The 20512-nt window shown below is 52.3% G+C and overlaps 3 protein-coding genes across 3 annotated transcripts; 2 read left to right on the top strand and 1 right to left on the bottom strand.

The window, feature by feature from the left end:
* Window positions 1–854: 854 nt before the first annotated feature.
* LOC128273462 (UPF0587 protein GA18326) lies at window positions 855–1568 on the top strand. The gene is made up of 2 exons (XM_053011430.1): window positions 855–1214; window positions 1273–1568. The coding sequence occupies exons 1-2, from the start codon at window positions 962–964 to the stop codon at window positions 1509–1511; spliced, it is 492 nt and encodes a 163-aa protein (XP_052867390.1). The 5' UTR covers window positions 855–961; the 3' UTR covers window positions 1512–1568.
* Window positions 1569–2350: 782 nt separating this feature from the next.
* On the top strand, window positions 2351–6890 carry LOC128271459 (collagen alpha-1(III) chain-like). The gene is made up of 2 exons (XM_053008996.1): window positions 2351–2854; window positions 2937–6890. The coding sequence occupies exons 1-2, from the start codon at window positions 2624–2626 to the stop codon at window positions 5481–5483; spliced, it is 2778 nt and encodes a 925-aa protein (XP_052864956.1). The 5' UTR covers window positions 2351–2623; the 3' UTR covers window positions 5484–6890.
* A 147-nt stretch (window positions 6891–7037) lies between these two features.
* LOC128271395 (N-alpha-acetyltransferase 30-like) lies at window positions 7038–10067 on the bottom strand. Its single transcript, XM_053008890.1, has 2 exons — window positions 8449–10067; window positions 7038–8377 (listed from the first exon to the last, which is right to left on the bottom strand). The coding sequence occupies exons 1-2, from the start codon at window positions 9574–9576 to the stop codon at window positions 8213–8215; spliced, it is 1293 nt and encodes a 430-aa protein (XP_052864850.1). The 5' UTR covers window positions 9577–10067; the 3' UTR covers window positions 7038–8212.
* Window positions 10068–20512: the final 10445 nt, after the last annotated feature.

Here is a 20512-nt window from a genome sequence, read left to right as displayed (position 1 = left end):
TTCTTCTACTTCGATGTGTGTCAATACTTCCATCACTTCGGTGTCCTCGGTGATATAATGACTCGTCTTTTGTCCGTCTTCCTGAGCGGATGGGGCCTGGGCGACGAGAGAGGTTTCTTCTTCCCCATCGATGTGTGTCAGTACTTCCATCACCACTTCGGTGTACTCGGTGGCATAATCACTCTTCTCTCGACTGTCTTCCTGCGTAGATGGCTCGGCTGCGGTCACATTGTACTTTTCCCCCCCGCCGTGCACATCTTGGTCGGCAGAGTCGCTTTGAAGCATTTTCTGTAGCTTCAGATTGTTCTCGACAAACAATCGTTTACTGCTGTGGGCGGAAGTCACTTGACTGAAGCAACTCATACAAACGGTGAGCAGTTGATCTTCTACGATTACCTAGAATAAAAACAAGAATTCCCAAATTCTGAAAATGCCATCAAACGGCCGTGAAGTTCACTGTTCGTACCTTTATACCGAACAATTCGTCAATCACGTCCATTAGAACAAAACCCTGATGGGTTTCGTAAACCGAAAATACTAGCCCATCGGCCGGGGGATTGTTCAGGCATAATCGGCAGCACGAAGTGTCGATCGAATTCATAATGGCATCCCAAGAGTAACAGGGGTCTTTGCACTTCTTGAAACTTGATCGTGGCGGACAATTTCAACTCTTGAGTATGCTACCAGCAGTTTACAATTTATGAACACACTATTTGTTTACAATCAAGCCGTCCTTTGGGAACGTCCTGCTGTCAACAGTGACAGCCCCTCCTATTTGTGTCTGCAAAAATAAAAACAATAAGATAATAATAATAATAAGAGCAATGTTTTCGGTACAATACCGGTCTCGAAAGCCTGAACCACATAAAAACGGCACGTACCAGAGAACTAAAGTGGCGATCCGAGAATAGTTGTGGGTATATGATCTTAAACACAGCACTTTGCTCTCCTGAACCAGAACATGGGGAAAATCGCTCTACAAATCAAAGCAACACTAGAGAACATCGAGGAGCTGAAGACTAACCATCCGAATTATGCGTTTTTCTTGAAAATCAAGTGCACGAACTGTGGTGAGGTATCCGACAAGTGGCACGACTTAACGGAAAGCGAACGGGTTAACGAAGATTCACGCAATCCGAAAGGTTTCCACTTCTATATGAAATGCCGCATGTGCTCCCGAGAAAACAGTATCGACATCATCGAAGGCTCGAACGGTAGGTTTTTCCTGTGAGCAGGCACAAGAACACTTGGCTCAAACCTTAACTTTTGCAGCTAGCTACTTGGCCGGAGATTCCGGTAAGAAGAAAACAATCGTCGCATTTGACTGTCGTGGTGTTGAGCCGATCGAGTTTAGTCCCCGTTCCGGCTGGATTGCAAAGGCCACCGAAAACGGACCATCGTTCGAGGATGTTGACCTTTCGGAAGACGACTGGGTGGAATATGACCAGAAAAACAAGCAATCAATCGGTGTGTACGAGTTCGAGTCGGATTTCATAAAAATGAAAAAATAATCACTGTCTGCGATGGGGATCTGAAAAAAGGAATGCAATAAACTTGCTTGATTGAGGAAGGGCAAGCTTATCGTTTCATACATTTCGTAGAAAACGTATATCGACCAAACGTAAGTCTTTTGGTAAAGGTAAATTGAACACAGTCTGTGAAGGAAGGAAGCATAACCCTTGGATGACAATTGTACACAGCGCGACCGTCAGAGAGCGGTGCAGCAGCTGTCAACTCGCCGTTCTCGCCGCGGCGAAATAGTTTCATCTGCCCGGGCGGCTGAACCGAAAGAACAGTGAAAAAAGCCCACAAATTCGGCCGCCTCGCAGCAACACGACAAAGTGGCGGCTGGACGCCGTGTGCTGCCTAATCGAAAACTGTCAATCAGCAGCAAATCACCACAGTACCAGGAGCAGCAGCAGATATCTTCTTCTGCTCGCGTCGAATCATAAATAATCCGGAACCTGGTCCGTTCGCAACCTCCGGAACACAGTGAGTGGCACAATAGGCATCGCGGGCCGTCGGTCGATCGTCAGGCCAGGCAGTGTGTGGCTTTCCCCCGCGGGAAGCTGTGTGTGTGCGCCGCGCGCTCGATACACGGAAGTTCCGGAAAAACACGGATCCAACGGTCGGGGCCGTTTAGCTGGTTGTTGGCGACCAGCCGAGCCGAGTGCCACGGCCATATTGGTACCCCCGAACAGCCTGGAAACTAGTTGCCGTGATTCCCGTGACGACGGCAGACGGTAGTACCCTGTTGTTTACCATCTTTCAGCCCCGCTCCTCCGCGTCGCTCCCACCAACCAACCAACCAAATGCTCGTGTTTACGGTCGGAAGTTGATCTGTTTTATTCTCGTGACGATTCTCAACCGCTTACTGTGATTGGAAAACATTGGTTGGCAGGATTGGCGCGGGTCACAACTTCAGACGATTAATATCCAGCTGTTACCTTGGAGATGTCCGCGAGCGTGGTGCGGTGATTGCTTCGATCGAACGGCGTGTGCGTGTGTGTGTGTGTGTGGATAAGGAGATCCGATCTTCCCGTGGACAGAAAGCACACTCGTTACAGAGACCGGGCGCTCGTTCGCTCTCGATGGTGGTTGTTCCCTGAGCGGCGGGCGTGGAATGCTGTACGATTATCAGCCACAAGTCTATCAGAAGCAGCAGCAGCATTATCTGCCAGCAGCAGTCATGCCGAAGAAGGATTCAAAGTCCGACGAAGGTGGCGGTGGCGGCGGCGGCGGCCGGAAAACCAAAATGAGTCAGGCGGCTGCGGCCAAACTGGAACAGCAGCAGCAACAGCAACAGCAGCAGCAACAACAGCAGCAGCAGGTAAGAAGGAGAAAAGATCGACGGGTGCGTGGTGATGTTAGTGCTACCGATAGTGAACTGATCGGGCTCGGGATTAAATCGATGTTTTTGCCACCGCGCCTTCCAGGACGATATGAAAGGACCCGGCGGATCGGTGAGCGGAAGGCCCGGCTCGGTGGGGCCCGGCGGCCCGAGCGGCATGAAAGCATCGGACGGCTGCAGTATTAACAGTGGTGGCGTTCCCAACGCGGGCGGTGTTCTCGAGGCGCTCGGAAAAGGTGGTCCCGGAGGAGGTCCCGGCGGTGGTCCTGGCGGCGGTCCCGGCGGCCCAGGGCTCGATGGTCATCCGCTTGATGGCAAGCTCAATCCGGGGCTGGCCGGGCTGATGGGCAACAAGCCGTCGAACAAGCTCGAGTACACGCAACAGCAAAGCCAGATCTTCGTCTTCTCGACGGCGCTTGCCAACAAAGGCGCCGAAGCGGTGCTGAGCGGCCAGTTTAACTCGATCATCGCGTATCACTGTGCACAGATGCAGAAACGGAACCAGCTCGGGCCCTGTGGTGGCGGTGGAGGTCCTGGCGGTGGTGGTGGCGGTGGCGGCGGTGGGCCGGGCGATGAGCTTGGCGGCGGCGGCGGCGGGAACAGTGTCGTGGGACCGGGAGCCATGTCACCGTGGATGGACCACGGCCATCACGGAGGTCATGGATCGCCCGACCACCATATGCGAGGGGGCGGCAGTGGAGGGATGATGGGACCGGACGTGGGGATGAAGAAATCGGCCACCATTCACCATACGGCAAACTCGTGCCTCGGTGACGGCGACGGCGGCGGTGGCGGGGGTCCACCGCCTGGAATGGCGTCGATGTTTGGCGGCGGCGGCGGTCCAGCTGGCATGATTGATCATCACATGCGCATGGCCGGGGGGCCGGGATCGGGTCCGGATCCGTCGGTGATGGGCAAAAAGTCGGCCACGATACACCACATACCGAATGCGGGCGCCTGCATGGACCAGGATGGTTCTGGGTTGCCAATGTACCCGGTGGACGGTGTCGGTGGTGGCGGCGGCCACATGCGGATGGGGCCGGACGGGATGTCGAAACCGTCCACCATCCACCACACGCCCAACTCTTCGTGCATGGAAGGAAGTGGCGGAGCGAGTGACGGCTCCGATCCGTCGGCCCTCGGCGGTGGCCACCCGGGCGTGAAGATGGAAAATCCATCACCCGTCGGTTCGCACATCTCCCCCAGCGGTGGTGGTGGTGGTGGCGTGCCGGGCGGTGGAGTGCCGGGTGGTGGTCCGGGTGGCGGTGGGATGATCGGCGGTCCGGGTGGGGGTCCAGGTCCGATGGGAGGAGTTGGGGGCGGAAGCCACTCGAGTTCGACGATCATCGATCAGATGAATTCGTTGGTCGCCTCGCTGCCGCTGATGAAGGGCGGCAACGTCCTGTCGCAATCGCGTGGCCATCCGCAACCATCGCTGCAGGGTGTGAAGGTGCCGGACGAGAATCTGACGCCCCAACAGCGCCAACATCGCGAACAGCAGCTCGCCACCCTGCGGCAGATGCAGAAAATGTTCTTTCCCGAGCAGCGCGGCATGATGGACCCGCACGGCATGGGCATGAGGCCCCAGTTCCGGGGCGGTATGCCACCCGACTTCGGCGGCGGCGGGCCCCCCAACAGACCGCTTAATCCGGCGTTCATGAACACACCGATGGGACCGGACGGGCCGGGACCGGGCCCCGGACCGGGACCGGGCATGATCAATGAGCAGATCCCTCCGATGCAATACAACAAACCGAACATGATGAACCCTGGCATGTACAGTATGGGTGGCGGTGGCGGGCCGATGGGTGGCGGCGGAGGACCGATGGGTGGCCCGATGGGTCCCGGAGGCCCCATGGGTCCCGGTGGTCCGATGGGCGGTGGCGGCGGCGGAGGACCGATGGGCGGAGGTGGTGGGCCCGGTCCGGGGCCGATGAACCGCATGTACAAAGCAGACCCCGACCCAATCTTTCCCCCGATGACCGAAATGGGACCGGGCGGCGGCGGCGGATACGGGGGAGGCGGTGGTGTGATGAACAATCACGGGCCGGGAATGTTTAACCCGGGAGGGATGCAACGGATGGGGATGCCACCGGGTGGCGGTGGAGGGGTGCCCGGTGGTCACATGATGGGACCAAAGATGGGCCCGGATCCGTCTTCGATGCTCGGTGGCCATCCTATAGCGCAGTCCCCCCTAATGGACGACGATCTCGCGAAGGGTTCGATGCAACAGCAACAACAACAACAGCAGCAGCAACAGCAGCAAATGATGCTTCCCGCCAATCCGCCTCTTCCCCAGCAGCCCGGCACACCCACCGGTGGCGGTAGTGGTGGCAGCAATGGTGGCGGGCCGATGTCCGGCCCCATGTCCGGCATGAACCCTAACCTCAACCCGAACGGCGCTGGCGGCAGTGCGAACGGCACGGCCAACGGTGGGAAAACGAAAGAACCGTCCGTTTCGCCCGAGCACGGCGGAGGAGGTCAGGGACCGGGCTCGAATCAGCAGCAGCAGCAGCAGCAACAAGGGCCCGGCAGTCAACAAGGGCCCCTGACACCTCAGACGCCACAAGGGGGCCAGCAAACGCCCGGCCAACCGCTAACCCCACAACAAACGTCAATGGCCGGTTCGTAGGGACCGGATGGTCCGTGAATGCGACTGTGCGGTGTGTGCGTGTCGTGCGTGCCTGCCGCACGCTAACGCACACACCGACACACGAGCGAAACCTCCCCAGAATCCTCCATCCACCTCCACGCCCGTGCAACAAATCTGCCTTATCACTAAACCGACGAATACGAGCGAAAAAGCAAAGCAAAAATAAAACAAATACGCGAATATACGAAACAAACTTAAAAAAAAACACACAAACGATAAACGAGAAGCGAAGACAAAACAATACAAAACAAACGAAAGATGTAACGATAGGAAGATAGGAAGAGAGAGCTGAGAGCGTGTAAGAGAATAGGAAAACAAAACAAATAGAGAAAGCAAATGCAAATGCGAACGGAACCGCTCAGCGCCCAGAAGAACTGTGTGAAACGATGAGTGAAACAAGCAGAACATGATTTCAGGTTAATAGATGTTGGTGCCGGTGGTGCTCTGGGACAGGAACAGCTTCGTGAAACAGCGTTTCGTTAACTTCCTTCCATGTTATAGTTCCGTTTTTCTTGCTCAAAGCCGCTCAACCCCCCAAACACACTGTGGCCACGAGGGGCCGTTTTTGGGTGCCTAATTATTAGTAGAAAATTCACCACAAACAAAAAGTTTCGAAAGTATCTCACAAGCTTGCCTGCTGCGAGCTGGCCAGACTTTGCCAGACCAAACGAGCACCGGGAAGCTTACTTGCTTACTTAACTCGGGACGCGGAAAGGAAGGATATCCGTCTTCTTCCAGCCCTCGGTTTGTGCGCCACGCGTGTTGTGTGCCCTCCTGTGAACGTTTTCAACCCCGCAACCTAAACCTTTGCCCTTGTTTTCATCATCGTTACGTGAACACTTTTAGCCTAAAATAAATTAAAACAAACAATCAACGGGGGTGTTAATACTAAAAAAAAGGTAAACAAATTACGACACAACTGAATTGGATGCGTTGAAACATTTGCGTGTGTTGCGAGCCCGAGAAAGCAATTGTTTGCAGTTTTATCCGCGTCTTTGTACTAATGTTTCTAACACGCAAAATTAAACATGTAAACAACTCCCAACAATGAGCAATAATAACAATACGCTGGTACTACGGACCTGCCTCATTCTCGTACTACATTTCTTTTGCCATTCGAAGATGCACAGCACAGCCATTTGCAGTTGCCTGAAAGAACTCGAACTGAATCGAACGGAAGGTTGTGTTTTTGAGTGCGCCAAGGTTTTGTTGTAAAATTACTCCTAAAAGTTAGCCGTTTTAGTTTGTTCGATCCAATTTGTTATTCATCCGGTCCTTTCGTTAGTCTGTTTAGTTTGGCCACGTTTCCGTAGAGAACGTCAAAAGTGGAAGCAAAACTAGAAGCCCTCATAGACGCGCCGAGAAAAGGGGCTCGGCGAGGTAGACTTAGCATTAAGTATTAACGAGAAGGTCTTAAAAGTGTTGAATAAAAAATGTAATAATTTTACATTGTGGTCCTTTCTTTCGTTCTTACCTCGTTGGAGGAGGGTTCATGCCTCGATAGCGAAGTCATTTGAGCCTTTCGTTTGGTATTTGATTTTATTGTTCGACTATTTACAATTTGCAAATCGCGTCTAATCCGTCGCGGTTCCGGTTCTCACTGCCTGCGGTCAGTTACGCCGCGCAGCCTTGCTTCCTTGGACTTGTTGCTGCAGTGTGGTGGCCAGGCGCACCACAGGCAGTAACCTGTACACAGGTGCCGCGAGATGAAGTCCTACGCTAGTTTTGGTATTGTGGATTGCCCTTTTTTCGCAATTTCAAAATGAGGCGAAAGATTCGTAAGCGACTACCGATCGCGGGAGAACCACACTCCAGAGGAGAGGCGGTCTGATCGAAATTTCTGCTACCAGGCAGCCTGTACAGTCGCTCCAACCGTCGAAGACTTTGCAATGGACTGTAGAGCTTCCATTGTCACACCTTATTCGCGTTCCTTGGTGGATCAAAAGTATTGCAATCTGTTTCGGGGTGAATGAAGGAGCGTCTCCTCGTCAGTGAACACAGGGCACAAGGGTGGTGGTCGTACGCTACGATCCTCGCTCGACGAAAGCTCGCCAGCCACGTGAAGACACTTTAAACGGACACACACACACACACAGAAAACACACATTTTGCTACTAATCCGCACCAACCCAAAGTCCCAAAAAGGCCCTGTCCCCCCGAATCCCGTTCTGTACACTGTCCCTATCTTGCAGTATCGAAAGCTATCTGGGCCCACAGCCGAACGAGCGCGTTGTTGCCAAGAAGACAAGTGGAAGCATTCGGAAGCATAGCGGACAGTGCGCACAATAAATTATCCTTTAATGCTAACTTAAATATTGGGAGCCGTAGAACCGCACACGATGTGGTACGGCAAAAGAGGCAAACGAAAAGTGTAAAAAACCGGATGCACACGGCAACATTCTTTTGCGTACCAAGTGACAACGGTAAAAAGACTCGCGTCAATTGTTCCTAGTCCGACTCGGTTTCAAATCAAAGTAATCCGTGCCATGCAATCTGTCGAATCGTTCAAGATGCCTGGTGCTTTGGAAAGAGAAATTAACAACAACAAAAAATTACAACTTTTTACAACGTTTTGCCACAGTTGCGCGGTTGCAATGTTGAAACGCAAGTTTCCCGAACCTATCGCCAAATGTTGAAGGCTTTCCTATTCCGCTACTACGTGCCCACCTGCACCTGCGAACGAGCTACGAACGGGCGAAGAGGAGCATTCATCTGAACCACAGTTTCAGCCGCAGCGCATCGACACCGTTCAGATAGTAGTGAAAGAGCCGCTTGTCCCGCACGAAGCCCAGATTTTCGTACAATCGCAACGCGGGCTGATTGGTTATTTCCGTTTCTAGCACCACTTCGTCGGCTTTATCGTCAAGCATAACCTGTTCGAAAAAAGCAGAAACCCCGTCTGTAAACTCGTCGTCGAACAACGCGCGCCTTCTGAGGACCTCACCTGTATTGCCTTCTGCACGAGCGTTGTACCGATCTTTAGCTTCCGGTAGTCCTTGTCCACGGCCAGCATCGCAATGTACCCCCGGCGGACGTTTTCCCGGTGGATGTCGAGCTTGCAGACGATCGCACCGACGCACGTCTCCTTGTGCAGCGCCAAAAAGCACAGTTTCGGCCAGTTGTGGATGAAGTAACGATACGTGTAGATGGAGTACGGCTCGGAGAGATCCTTCTGTATGAGGGCCATGATGGCGGGCATCTGCCGTTCCGATTCGTACACCTGATAGGTGATTGCGATCGGCGGTTCCGTGGCGGGTGCTTCCTGTGGTAACGAAATCGATGAGGTAGACGTGCTGCTGCGGGACGAAGCACTCTCGTCAGTGGCACCCAGAGAAAGGTTGGTGGTGATCGGATGATCTTTCATCGCTCCCTCCCTGCCACCACAAGACGCCCTTGTACCGGCTTCACCGGTAGCTCCGATCCCAGCCGAATCGGACGCGGGACTTTGGACCGCCCGGACGCTGCTGAATTCCTGTTCGTCGCCCCCATTGACCATTGCCGTGTCGTGTGTGCCATCATCGTCTTGTGCCCTTTTCTGCTGCTTCGATCGTTGTTTACCCTTTTTACTGTGCGCCGCTGTACCGATCGCTGGCCGAGGGGACTTTTCGTTGCCATCGTTTTGCCCTGCCTCGCCGCCGCTCGGTGTCGTATGCGCTGGCGAGAAACTGCCGAACGGTTTGTCCAACTTTGGCAACCCATTCGTTAGTCCGTTCGTGCGGCTAACGTGAACACACTGCTCCAGCTTTCTACTAATTGCGTCAACGTCTGCCGCCTCCCCTTCCGGCACTCCGTTGCTGGCGTGATTACTACTATGACTACTATTTACATCACCAGCCGATGGCGATACCGATACTGCGGACGGGTCATCACCTACCGCCGTCGCCGCCGTGTCCGTCGTCTCCTCTCGCTGACTATTTTTAGCTCGGTTTTTCCTTTTCGTCTTCTTCCGTCCGGTACCCGCGGCGGTGGTGACGTCTTTATTACTCGTCTCGTCCCGTGCCGTTCCATTGGTGAGTTTGCTGCTGGCCTTCGTTGCTGTCGCTGTCGGACCACCGTGTCCGATCACATCCATTCGGGAAAGACGCCGCTGAGGCTTCCACCGTTTCTACTCCTTCCCGTGGTCACTGGTTCTGGTTCCCTGTAGTTTGGGACAGTCGTTTTGTTGTTCCACAAAACTCCAGACACCCAAAGACTGCCGTCTCCCGATCGAGGGTGTTATGTACGTGGACCAGACGTTTTCCGAGGGGAGACGTGCTCGACCCCACCCGACCTTTGTTGCGTCGGGTACGATTCGACCACTCGCTCTATCGGACGGTGTTCGTGATGGATTTCATTTTTCCTCTAGTAGTTCGTTCGTTTTTTTCTTGCTCTATTCACAGCGAAAGCTCTCCCTGACCGACCGGACTTTCGACGACAGGGTTGAGAAAAGGAGAATGTGAAAATACGCAGAGACAGCCTCTTCGCAGCGTCGAAAGGATTCTCGAGACGGTACTGGAACGATACCGGGCTCTATCCTTGCTCCAGCGGAGGGCCGATGATCGGAAGACCAGAACGAAGGGTCGAGCCCTGTGATCCTCAACTATTCCCAATGCACCCCGTCTTTTCCTCTATTATCACCAGTGCAGCACCTACTATACGCTCTGCACTTCTTGCTCGTCTCGTCGTACGTTGTGCTGCTGCTGCTGAAGACTGTGCGATGATCAGAATGACAGACGTGCGCACGGTTTACTTCGCATGGTAACGGTGGTGGCCCCGTTGTGCAATCACTGCTAGCGGTTCGGTGCAACAATTCATCAGCCGACCGTTCTTTCCCTGTGCGCTTTCGCTGAGAAAGGATGACCCGCACGGTCGGTGCTTCGCGACCAGAGCGAGACCAAACGATGGTCCGAGCGAATCCGCAACATCAGATTGACAACGAACTGTCGAATTGGGAGTGTTTTTGGGGCGAAAATCTCAGCAGTGGATCGTGATTAATCAGCGGATGGGATGTATTGGACAACTTAATTTGTTTACTGGTTAACGATAATAGCAAATAAAATCAGACTTATGGCGATCCTGTTAAAGATCCATTAAATTTCGATCTTTTTGTGCGTACAGGCGAAAAGTGAGCGAAATCCAACGTTTGAAATCGATTCGCATCTGGCTAGTTTTAAAAATAGAGCGCCATTCGCGGCAATCCAGCGAATGCCCCAGACCATTGTTCCCTATTGTTTGATGGAACAGTTAGGTAAATCAAATTAAACGGCAAACACCCCTTTTTACGATCAAAGTTTACTTTGACAGTCTCGTGTTGGCCGCTGCCGAAAGGGGCGAAAAACACCTCGTTCGCGCGAAGTGTGAACCTCTCTTCGCTCCCCGATTGCGCCGCGGTGGGCGAGAACAAACGTGAGAGCGACTGTGTATGTGTGTGTGTGCGCGAGCGAAAGAGAGCCGAGTTTGCACCGGACGGCAAGAAGAAGACGACCTGAAAGTCTGGCCAGAACAGACAGAACCGGACGACGACCGAATCGTATCGTATCGTATCCGTGGGACGGCGTTTTGGTTGAACGTTTAGGAGCGTGTTTTTTTCTAGTGGCAATCTGGATCTCCTAGGCCCCGTTCCCGTCCGTCGTGCAGACCCGTTCGCGAATCGGCAGTGCATTTCTCGTGGTGCCACTTCAATCGGTACGCCCCAGCGTTGTTCTTGCCAGCGGCCATCGGAGCAGTCCGCGGAAGGCCAGCCAGGTTGACCGAGAAGAAAAAAGGGCTGCACGCAACGGCGACGATGCTGCTGGTGTGGTGGTAGCAGTGACCGGAAGAAGGTTTCGAGTGTACAGTGTAAGTTGAAAAGGAAAACTGCATGCGCTTATGCTTCTGTGTGGGTCAATGTGCGTGTGTATGTGTGTGTGTGTCCGCTCACGGTAACATTATGGTACAGGGCGACGGCCCCCGGTTGTGTGGTGCAGTTGGTTTTTTTGTTTCTATTGTAGTAGGCGATAAAATAAGCTTTGCGTTACAATTTTTCACGTTGCTGCTATGGCCCAAATGGCTGACGGCCGGGACGACGACTGTCTTGTTCTTAGCAGGCGTAGCCTTCTTTACCTTCGATCGTCCTACCGGGGAGCCCGGAATTGGTCCGTTCTTTGTGGCCGCTCCGGTTCTTCCTCCCGGAGCGAGCGCGCCCCGCAGCAGGGGCCAATGGCAAAATCGGTTCACCGATCCTGCAGGCAAGCGAGACAGAAACGCGCGAGCAGTTCGCGTCTCTCGCGGAGCGAATGAGAACGCACACCCATCGCCGCCGCCGCGCCGTCCAGAACGGCTCGCTAGTGTGCGTGAAGAGGTGAGAGACCGCCGCGATTGCCGGATTGCGGTTCGGTCGAGCTCGCCGTCGCCGTCGCCGTCGCATACTTTGTGTTGTTCTGGCGAGAGATCGCCCCCGGACACTCACACATCTCTCTCAAGCCATGGCGAGAGAGCGAGCGGTGCAGCTAAAAACACGAGCCGTCTCACTGGCATGAGAATGAAGCCTCACCCAGCGCGGGACGGTACAAGGGGCGGTATTGCGAATACGAGGCCAATCCATCGTTATTTTCCTTTTTGACCACCAAAGAACCATAAGCAGCGGCGTGTGCGGTCGGTGGTGCCAGACGAAGAACGGACGGATGGTTGAACTTTTGCTCTCGCGGGTCGCGGTGCCGCGATCGAACGCATACACAGCGGACACCGATGGGGCCAACCGATTCACACACACGCCCGATCGTCCGTGCATCCAGAACCGTCTCGCGTTCTCTAGCATGCTCTCTCTTTCTCCCGCACCCGATGCACCGCGACCAACCTTTCGTTATCTCTCATGCTGCTCACACGCATGCCGCCGTATCATTGGCGCTCTCCTGTCATTGACGGTATGGTTCTGCCAGAACACTGGAGACCGCCGTGTACCGGAGGTCCCGAGAACGCCGTTCTTGCCTTTTTTCGTCACTGTTGGCCGTTGCCATCACCGTCGCCGCCGTTGTTGTTGTTGGCCGCTCTCAGCGTACAGGATATAGGGGATTGATGGTACGCGGCGGCGGGAATGGCTGCGTGTTCGTTTCGCGTAGGTGTGCATGTATGCGTGCGGTGTCTTCTCCGTGTTTTGTCCGTTCTGCGAAAAAACAAATGGCGTAACAAAGGCGACCCCACAAATCCCGGTCGGCCGGTGGCGAAGAGCAGAGAAGAGTGAACCGTCAGCCAACCTGTCCGCGAACCGGCGGTTGGAACTCGAAAATAGGATTTTGTTCTTTGTAAATTGCTGCCAATTCTTTACGCGGTGTTCCGGTGTGCGAATTGGTCTCGAGTATGTGTTGGGTATGGTTCCTTTGGCCCCGCTGGCTGGTCTGCTGAGGCTCCCGGAATACGGGAAAGAACTTGCCTTCACGAAAATTATGGCATTGCGTTTTCCTTGGCTCAAAAACGGGTCCAACGGCACTGGCTATGGAACGAACCCCAAAAGCAAATGGCTTGGCTGAACCTCGCTTCGACTTCCGCCACGGACCTGTAGTTGTGTCCCGGTTTGTGCCCGTTCTGTTGTGCGCTTGTTGTCAGGATTGCTTTGATCATCGTGCACGACTTATTATTCAACTCATCAACTCAACGTTCTCTCACTCTCTCCTTCATTGCAGGTTTCAACCAATACGTTTTCCCAACCTGTGTACAGTTAGTGATAAAAAAAAAATCGGAAACGACAGCTTTCCAACAGGCTAAAGGAAGAAACCATTGGTGGGCCAGAGAGTAGGCATCAGCTCGGTCAGTTTCTGTTCGCGGTTCTGGAACCAACTTCGTGACGCGGTTACGTAGAACTCTTGTGTAAGCAAAGTGTAAAAACCATAACTGTAAATGCCTGTATAGAAACCTAGCAAGCAACGGTGTGCATAGTAGATGTGTGACTAAAGTGTAAAAGTTCTCGATTGTACATAAAAAAAAGTAAGCGCCCGAGTAAGTTAGTCAGAGCCAACGATGATCGCTCCGAAATCGCTCCTCAGAGCATTGTAACGAATGACAGAAATAACCCGACCCGGTACCAGCACCGCGACTTGCCTGAGGTCGTCCCGAGCAGCAACAAAGTCTGGATTTTTCGCATAATTTTGGACCGTGACACGATCAAACGTCAGGACCACGATTCGCTGCCGTTCTTGGAAACAACACACATTGCCAGCGAACGACGAGGCGCGCGAACGAGAGAACACAGCAGCAGCAGCCGCCATAGGTGTTTTGGTCTGTCTCGCCGTGCGTGCGGTTCCTACTTCGGTGTGGCCAGCGGTTTTACTCTTCTTACGTGACGTGGTGACGTGCGTGAAAATCACATCCATCTCGCGTGCGTGCCGTAAATAACGGACGCGCACGGATTCTTGTTTGCCACACAACACATCGCCGTTCGGAAAGCGAGAAAACAGGCTCATCACGAGCAGCTCCGTGTTTGTCGTTCGCGTAACGATCTTGTCGCGCGGCGGTATCGAGTTACACGGTGCGTGCAAAAGGTGTGCCCGAAGGTGTGTTTGCCGCGATCGACAGCATCGGAGCATCAGAGCATCTCGTGTGCTCCGGGCGGTGGCGCAGGTGAAAGAATAGTGAGCGAGTGAGCCGCAACCGTTGTCGTCGTCGTGTGTGTCGCTGAGCCCCGTGAGAAAGTGGCAACGGCCAGGAAGTGGAGGCTAAATTAAGCAACAAAAGCGTTGTGCTCTCGTCCCTCCGTTGCTATCGCTAGTAGGCCGTCGGTGTGTGTGTGCAATTATTTACTGTGTGCGTGCCGTGGAGAAAAGAACGAGGTTCAATTGAATGATTACAGCGAAACAGCGACGCGACGCGCCCTTGCAAATGCGACCGCCGGCTTCCCTTCCTCAGTCCGTGGTTTAAGTGTGTGTGTGTGTGTGTTTGTGCGTGTGAGCGAGCGCCTGCTGATTTTGGGTCGAAAAGTGCCCGTTCGAACCGTTCCGCGGATCGTCTTGACAGCGCTCCCCCCTTTCTGGGGTTCTCCGATCAAAGTTCTCCGCGGATGATGCATTCCGAGCATCATCTGCATTATCACGCTATCATCCTCCCGGTTGGTGGTTGCCGCCGTGTTGTGTGATCTCCGCGGGCCGAAGTGCTGCTGATCGACCGAACGGGGCAGAAGAAGCCGCCGCTTAGCGGAAATGTGTTTGGGCGCGTGAAAAGTGCTTGTACAGTGTATATATATTCATTCTGGCCACTGTCCTTTATCCTGTTGAAAGTGAAAGAATACCGTTTCCGGGAGCGAAGTGTGTAAATTGTTCACTAGTCGTCGTCGTCGTAGGTGGCGTTGCTCGTCGCCGTTGTTCGGTACCGTCTCTGTGTGTGTAAACAAGAACCTCGCACCGGGAACGGAAGCACACACACACCGCGCAGCAGGCGCAGCCGTCGATACACCGTCCCGCCGTCGTCGCGGCACGCTACAGCGGATTTTTTGTTTTCAAACAAAAATCACTTTCGCCAAAGCGTGTAGCTTATCGCCCAGCGACTGAAAATTGCATCCGCCCGTAGGTACGTTCTCTCGAACCGGTTCTTCCGGAACCGGCCACCATCTCAAACACACCCTACACCCAACACCCATGGTTACCCATCACCCATAAAGCAGCGAGTTAAGGAAAACTTATCAAAGTACACCTTGCTTTCAGGCACCAAATACGAAAATCTTGTGTATGCTGAGCCCACCATGGAACTGCCGATTCAAAATTGCGACTAAAAATAGTTCCCTACTCCGTTACGGGAAGAAAAGAAGCCAGCGAGTCGAGTTTGTTGTTTTCTTGGTCAACTTTTCCGGCAACGGCAAAAGAGCGAACCACCAATTGATGCATTTCCCGTCCGTTCGTTTTCTACCGCTCTGTGCCAATGACCCTGGGCAAAGATGGCGTCTTTTGGCCGAGAAGCAGGAACAGAAGACCGCTGCACGAGAAGCCACAAACAACCTGCGCGGTTTACTTCCTTCGTTTCAGTTTGTCCGTGGGTTGGTGTTGGTCTGTGGCGTTGCTTTTCGCCGGCTCGGACTCCATTCCCGGCACCGCTATCATCCTGGCCCCGTGTTCGCAGATTGATGAATAATTTATTGGAGCTGCTTAACGGCTAATTGCCTTACGCTCGTCCGCGTTACGGCGGACGCGATGCTTCATCAAACCTGGCCGTGTGGTACGCCAGCTGTACTCGGTGTGTTTTGATTGAGTTAGATCTTTTCCGTACTTTTCCAGCTCGCTGGGCTCTTAAACGGAACAGTAGTCTGGAGGCAATGGCACGGAAAGACGAATTTGGTAGCTTGTGTCATTCGGAGACTGGAGACGGTTATTCGCAAGAGAAAAGATACGAACATCAGAAGAACCAGAATAACGGACGGACGGTGTTTCTGAATGATGTGTTTGATAATGCCGAGATGTTGCGCATCCAAGCTTCTTATCGCAGACTGTACTCTAACCTTCCGGTCTCATTTTGTTTTGCCTGGGTAACTGAAACTAAGCAGCTCCACACACCGCATACGGCTGGATCATTTTTCATGATCATGTTTCGCAAAAATGGCACGTACATGTCGAACCGAACGACATGTGCCACCGAGCGTACAGGGTTTGCCATACACCAGCACCGACGTGCGCCGTAGATGATCATCTTTCCTGGTAGACTCCAGTTGTCTATAAATCATCACTCCTTATAAGTGTTGTAGATTGAGGGATTTATCACTTTCAGTAACCATTGGAAGTTGCACTCGAACAAGGTTCACTTTTCGGGCGGGACACACATTGTTCGAATGTATCTGTTCTGAACGTTCCGAAGGGGGTTGCGCAATTGTCTATCAACAGAGCAAACAAGGACAGTGTGACAACGTGCGTCACTATTGCCGTGGGAGCCTTACGTCCTTAGGCAGGATGACTGTCGTCTGCGCGCGACTATCGCGTTCCCGTCGCACAATCATTATCTATGGCAATAATAACCTACAGAGTTCACCAAGGCAAGTGGTGGTGGCCTACACAAACGATAGAACCGAGCAGCGGATGGCTGGTTCGCGCACCAATGTAGCGATCTGTACGCTTTGGCGTTTATTCGATTATCTTCCGGCACCAATAATGATGGGATGATCTTTCCACGGCCTCTCGCGTTGGTCGCACGTATCCGTTCGCATGCGTAATCAGTGCGGAATGAAATAGATCGTTGCTGCAGTGCCGTAAACACCCAGCCCAGCCAAAAAACCCTTCCACTGCTCACAGCACTGCACTCTGCTGCCGGAAGTGAAATGATCACACCCTACCATCTCGCGGCCGACCGATCGTACGCTCTAGGGAGGGGCCTTTGCATGATCATAGAGTTTCGTGGCTGGCTGTGTTTTGTGAAAGGATGATAAATGATGATTTCAGATGACAGAATGATGGCGCACAGTAGACGGATGGGTAATGTTCGCTTCCTGGTGCTGCTAGGATTGCGGTACGAGTGATTCTATTTGATGTGTTGATGCACTTGCACAGAAGCCCCATCTGAAATACATAAATAAAAGAGGGCACAGTGTTGAGGCACCCGAGCTTTCATTCGGTCATAATTGCGCGTCGATTGAAGTTAAGATTGTGTTGGAGGCGCATATCGATGATTGTTAGATTGAATCTCACACATTCACAGTGCTGCAGTGCTGCTGACAGTTTGTTCGTTTGAGTAGCGTTCTTAATGACCTCATGCATCCCTTATCAATGCTGTGGTCCACAATGCCGATTGCATATGTCATGCGCTGCAATACCGGGAAAAGGATTGCAACAAAAAAGTGCCTTGGTGTGTGCAACTGAGACGCATCGAGACGCGGAACGGAACGGAATCTAATCGATTGCGTATGCGTTTTAAATATGCACAAACATGTGGTCCGATTTCCCCGCACGGACAGAAAGGGTCGCCCAGATTGCCTGCTGCACAACAGCACCGTTCGGCTACTCAGTTCTGCCAGACAGCGCAGAAAGCAATCATGTCCATCTTCATCACTGCTCTGAGACGGCGATGCCAGTAGACGAAAGTGACAGTATTATGAGAGCCAAACGATGTCCCCGATCCGAAGAAGGACACAGTATAGGTGATGTAACCGGCACACTCATGAGTCGATTATGTTAAGAATATATTTGCATTAAGTGTGCCATTTGAATGAGGCTCAAGAAATGGTTGAATTTCGAAATAGAAATTGATTTTGAAAACACGTGAGTTCCCATTGATGAGGATGTGCGAGGTCTCGCGTCGTTGTGGTTTGATTTATCATATTGGAAGAGAATCTCAAAACATGGCAACGGTTTTACAGACTAAGCGTATAGTTTTGAAGACATTTCTCAAACCTTTCCTTGACCCGAAACCATAGTTTAAAGCCAAAATCCGAAAACCGAATGAAGTATAATTTTGAGGAAGAATTCCACCGAAAAGTGGAACTGATAAATTGAAGTTTTGTTCGTGACTCTCTCTCTCTCTCGTGTGTCGCGGAGTGTCGAGACCCAGAACCACCTCGTGTGCGTGTGTGTGTCTGGAGAGAGTGCGAAAAACCCCGAGACCCGAAGAGAGTGATCAAAATGCATACATAAATGATGTGCGGCCCGAGCATAGGAACGCCGGGGTTCGTTCACCTGCGCGCACCTTCATTCGTCTTTTCGCTGCTCTGCTCTGCTGTGCGAACCGAAAGAATGTGCAGAAAAGAACATTCTAATCTGAATTTGCCTATCGCTCTCGAGTTTCTCATTCTCTGACGGTGGTGTGTGACCGCAACAACAGGCTCAAAGCCGTAGCAGGCATCGCGCCACTGGGAGCGTGTTATTTATGTTCGCGGTGTGCATGTTTTGTCGCCATTCGCTCTCTCACTCGGTCTCTTTTGCTCCGTTTGCTTGGCCTGGCTGGCCACATACATTTTCCTTGGTTTCTGCGCTTCATGTGCCCGGCGGGAACTGTTTGTCTTATGCGTGTCGTCTCTCGGATAATCAGTATGCCGTACACACCGCCCGTGCCTCGGCAGAACCATCTATGTTGGGTTTCCCCGCGCACTGGTTCTTCTCTATGCGTTTTGGCTGGCAATTCATTTTCTAACCGATGGCGTTTCACTTTGTCTTTTTGCACCAATTGCCCAATTCATTCAGAACAGAAAATTCATTTCCACTTTCCTCCCCCATGGCTTTATGTGTCTTCCTGTTTCGCAATGCGCCTACAAATCAACCCGACGTTTGCTTTTCTTTCGCCACATTAACTCTCGTGCTAAGGTACTGCTTTCTGGTGGTGGCCTAGGTAGGTCTCCTCTTCGGGTCGTGTGTCAGTGAATGTTCTCGTAAAGGGTTTTGATTGCTCTAACGAAGTACTACCAATTCATACGCTAATTGGGGGTGCGCAAAACCATAAAAACGACGAGATTTCGAACAAAAAAATGGTTTTTCTCTCGCTTGATCGTCGTGTTCCTTCAGTTGTCGAGAACAGCGCACGAAAATATCCACCTGAATTATGTTTTTAAATAGGTTCTCGTTTTATATTTCTGCTTTTTACACGACCCAAGCTGTGTGTGTGATGGTGGAAAATATAAGTTAAAATTTTAATTTAATTTCTGAATGTTTATTCTGTTAAGCTCCAGAGTGAGAACATCATTCTCACTATCGCGCTACATTCTCTCACGCTAGTGAGAGGACGTAGTGAGAGAGATCCATTCTCACACAGACGTAGCTTCTATCGTGTTTCTTATGTTTGTAGAGTGCCAGGAAGCGATTCTCCACAATGGATAAAGTTGTTTTTCTGTTCTGTTTGCTGTGTGTGTGTGTAGTGTTTTGTTCTATTCCCTTAAGGCACACACGCGACCCAGACGCGTCCCGGACGAGGCGATCCGGCTACGTACCTACGTGGTGGTAGTGGTGGTGGCGGTGGTTCGATCGTCGAACATACTGCCTCTGATTTGCGCCCCCCAAGAGGAAACTCTTGGCCGGTAATCGTTGGGAAAGCAAGCAACGAAAATTTGAAGCTATGCAAGGCGGAAGCCTTCCAAACATCCGTGTTTCTCCGTTCGCTTTAGCGCTTTTTCTGGGGAATGAAATTAGCTTTTCGAGAAGAAGCGGCAGCTCCATAACTCGTCTAGACAAATCGGTGGACGGATCCTGGAAACGATTGCTTGGCCCAACGTGGACGAAATCGGGGACTTAGGTTCTGGTTTTGTTGGCGTTTCCGCTGTCTGGGCGCTCTGTATAAATAGTTGTGTGAATTTTTTTTGTCTTTTCGATGAAATTTATTATAGTTTTGATGGTATAATTACATTGAAACAAGAATTCTTCACAAACTTCATAATGCGAGCGGTGAGAACGGTGTTTCGTTGCTCCTTTAATGGAATTTAAATATTGTAGAAACGAATCGTTGACAGTGGCGCTCGTGTCACGAGTGAGAAGAGTACGGACCCCATCGATCCATCGATCGGGCCCGCGTGTTGGCACCCGTAGGGCTTCCCGGGACTGGACCGACCGACGATGGCCTTTTCCTTTCCGGAGCGCCGGAAACGTGCTCATCCCGCCGGATGTAATCGACTTGTAACTGTCCGTTCCTTTCCAACAACATTATCTTTTCCGCGCCGGCCCCGTTCTTTTCGGTTTTCGCGTTACACGCTGTCGCACTTGACTGAGGTCGAGCATGTTATTACACATAGCATATAAGCTACTAGTCCTTTTTTCCGTCCTCTTGGTGCCTTGCGTTTGTTTGGTCCCAAAGCGCCCGTTTTCAGGCACATTTACTGTTCGCACCCAACACCACCAACACAGTGAACCGAAACGGAAATTGACGTTTGTCACATTTTCCACAACCGGCCGATGGCACAGCGCACGGCATCATGGGAAAGCGCCTTTTTCCAATCTTCACCCGGGTCCGAGAGCGCGCCATTAAACGGCTGGTCGTCTGCGGCTGGACTAAACTTTTCTTATCATTCTGTTCATTACATTTGAGGGTTTCCTGTTACGCTTCTAGCCGCCTCCCGGCGGCGGTGTGCCCTTTTCGAGATGAGGCCCACTTCAAATAGGCGGCCG

This window comes from Anopheles cruzii, chromosome 3 (genome assembly GCF_943734635.1).
Source record: "Anopheles cruzii chromosome 3, idAnoCruzAS_RS32_06, whole genome shotgun sequence".
Classification (NCBI taxonomy): Eukaryota; Metazoa; Arthropoda; class Insecta; order Diptera; family Culicidae; genus Anopheles; species Anopheles cruzii.
Note: the sequence above shows the minus strand (reverse complement) of the source record. Positions and strands in the feature narration are given on the sequence as shown.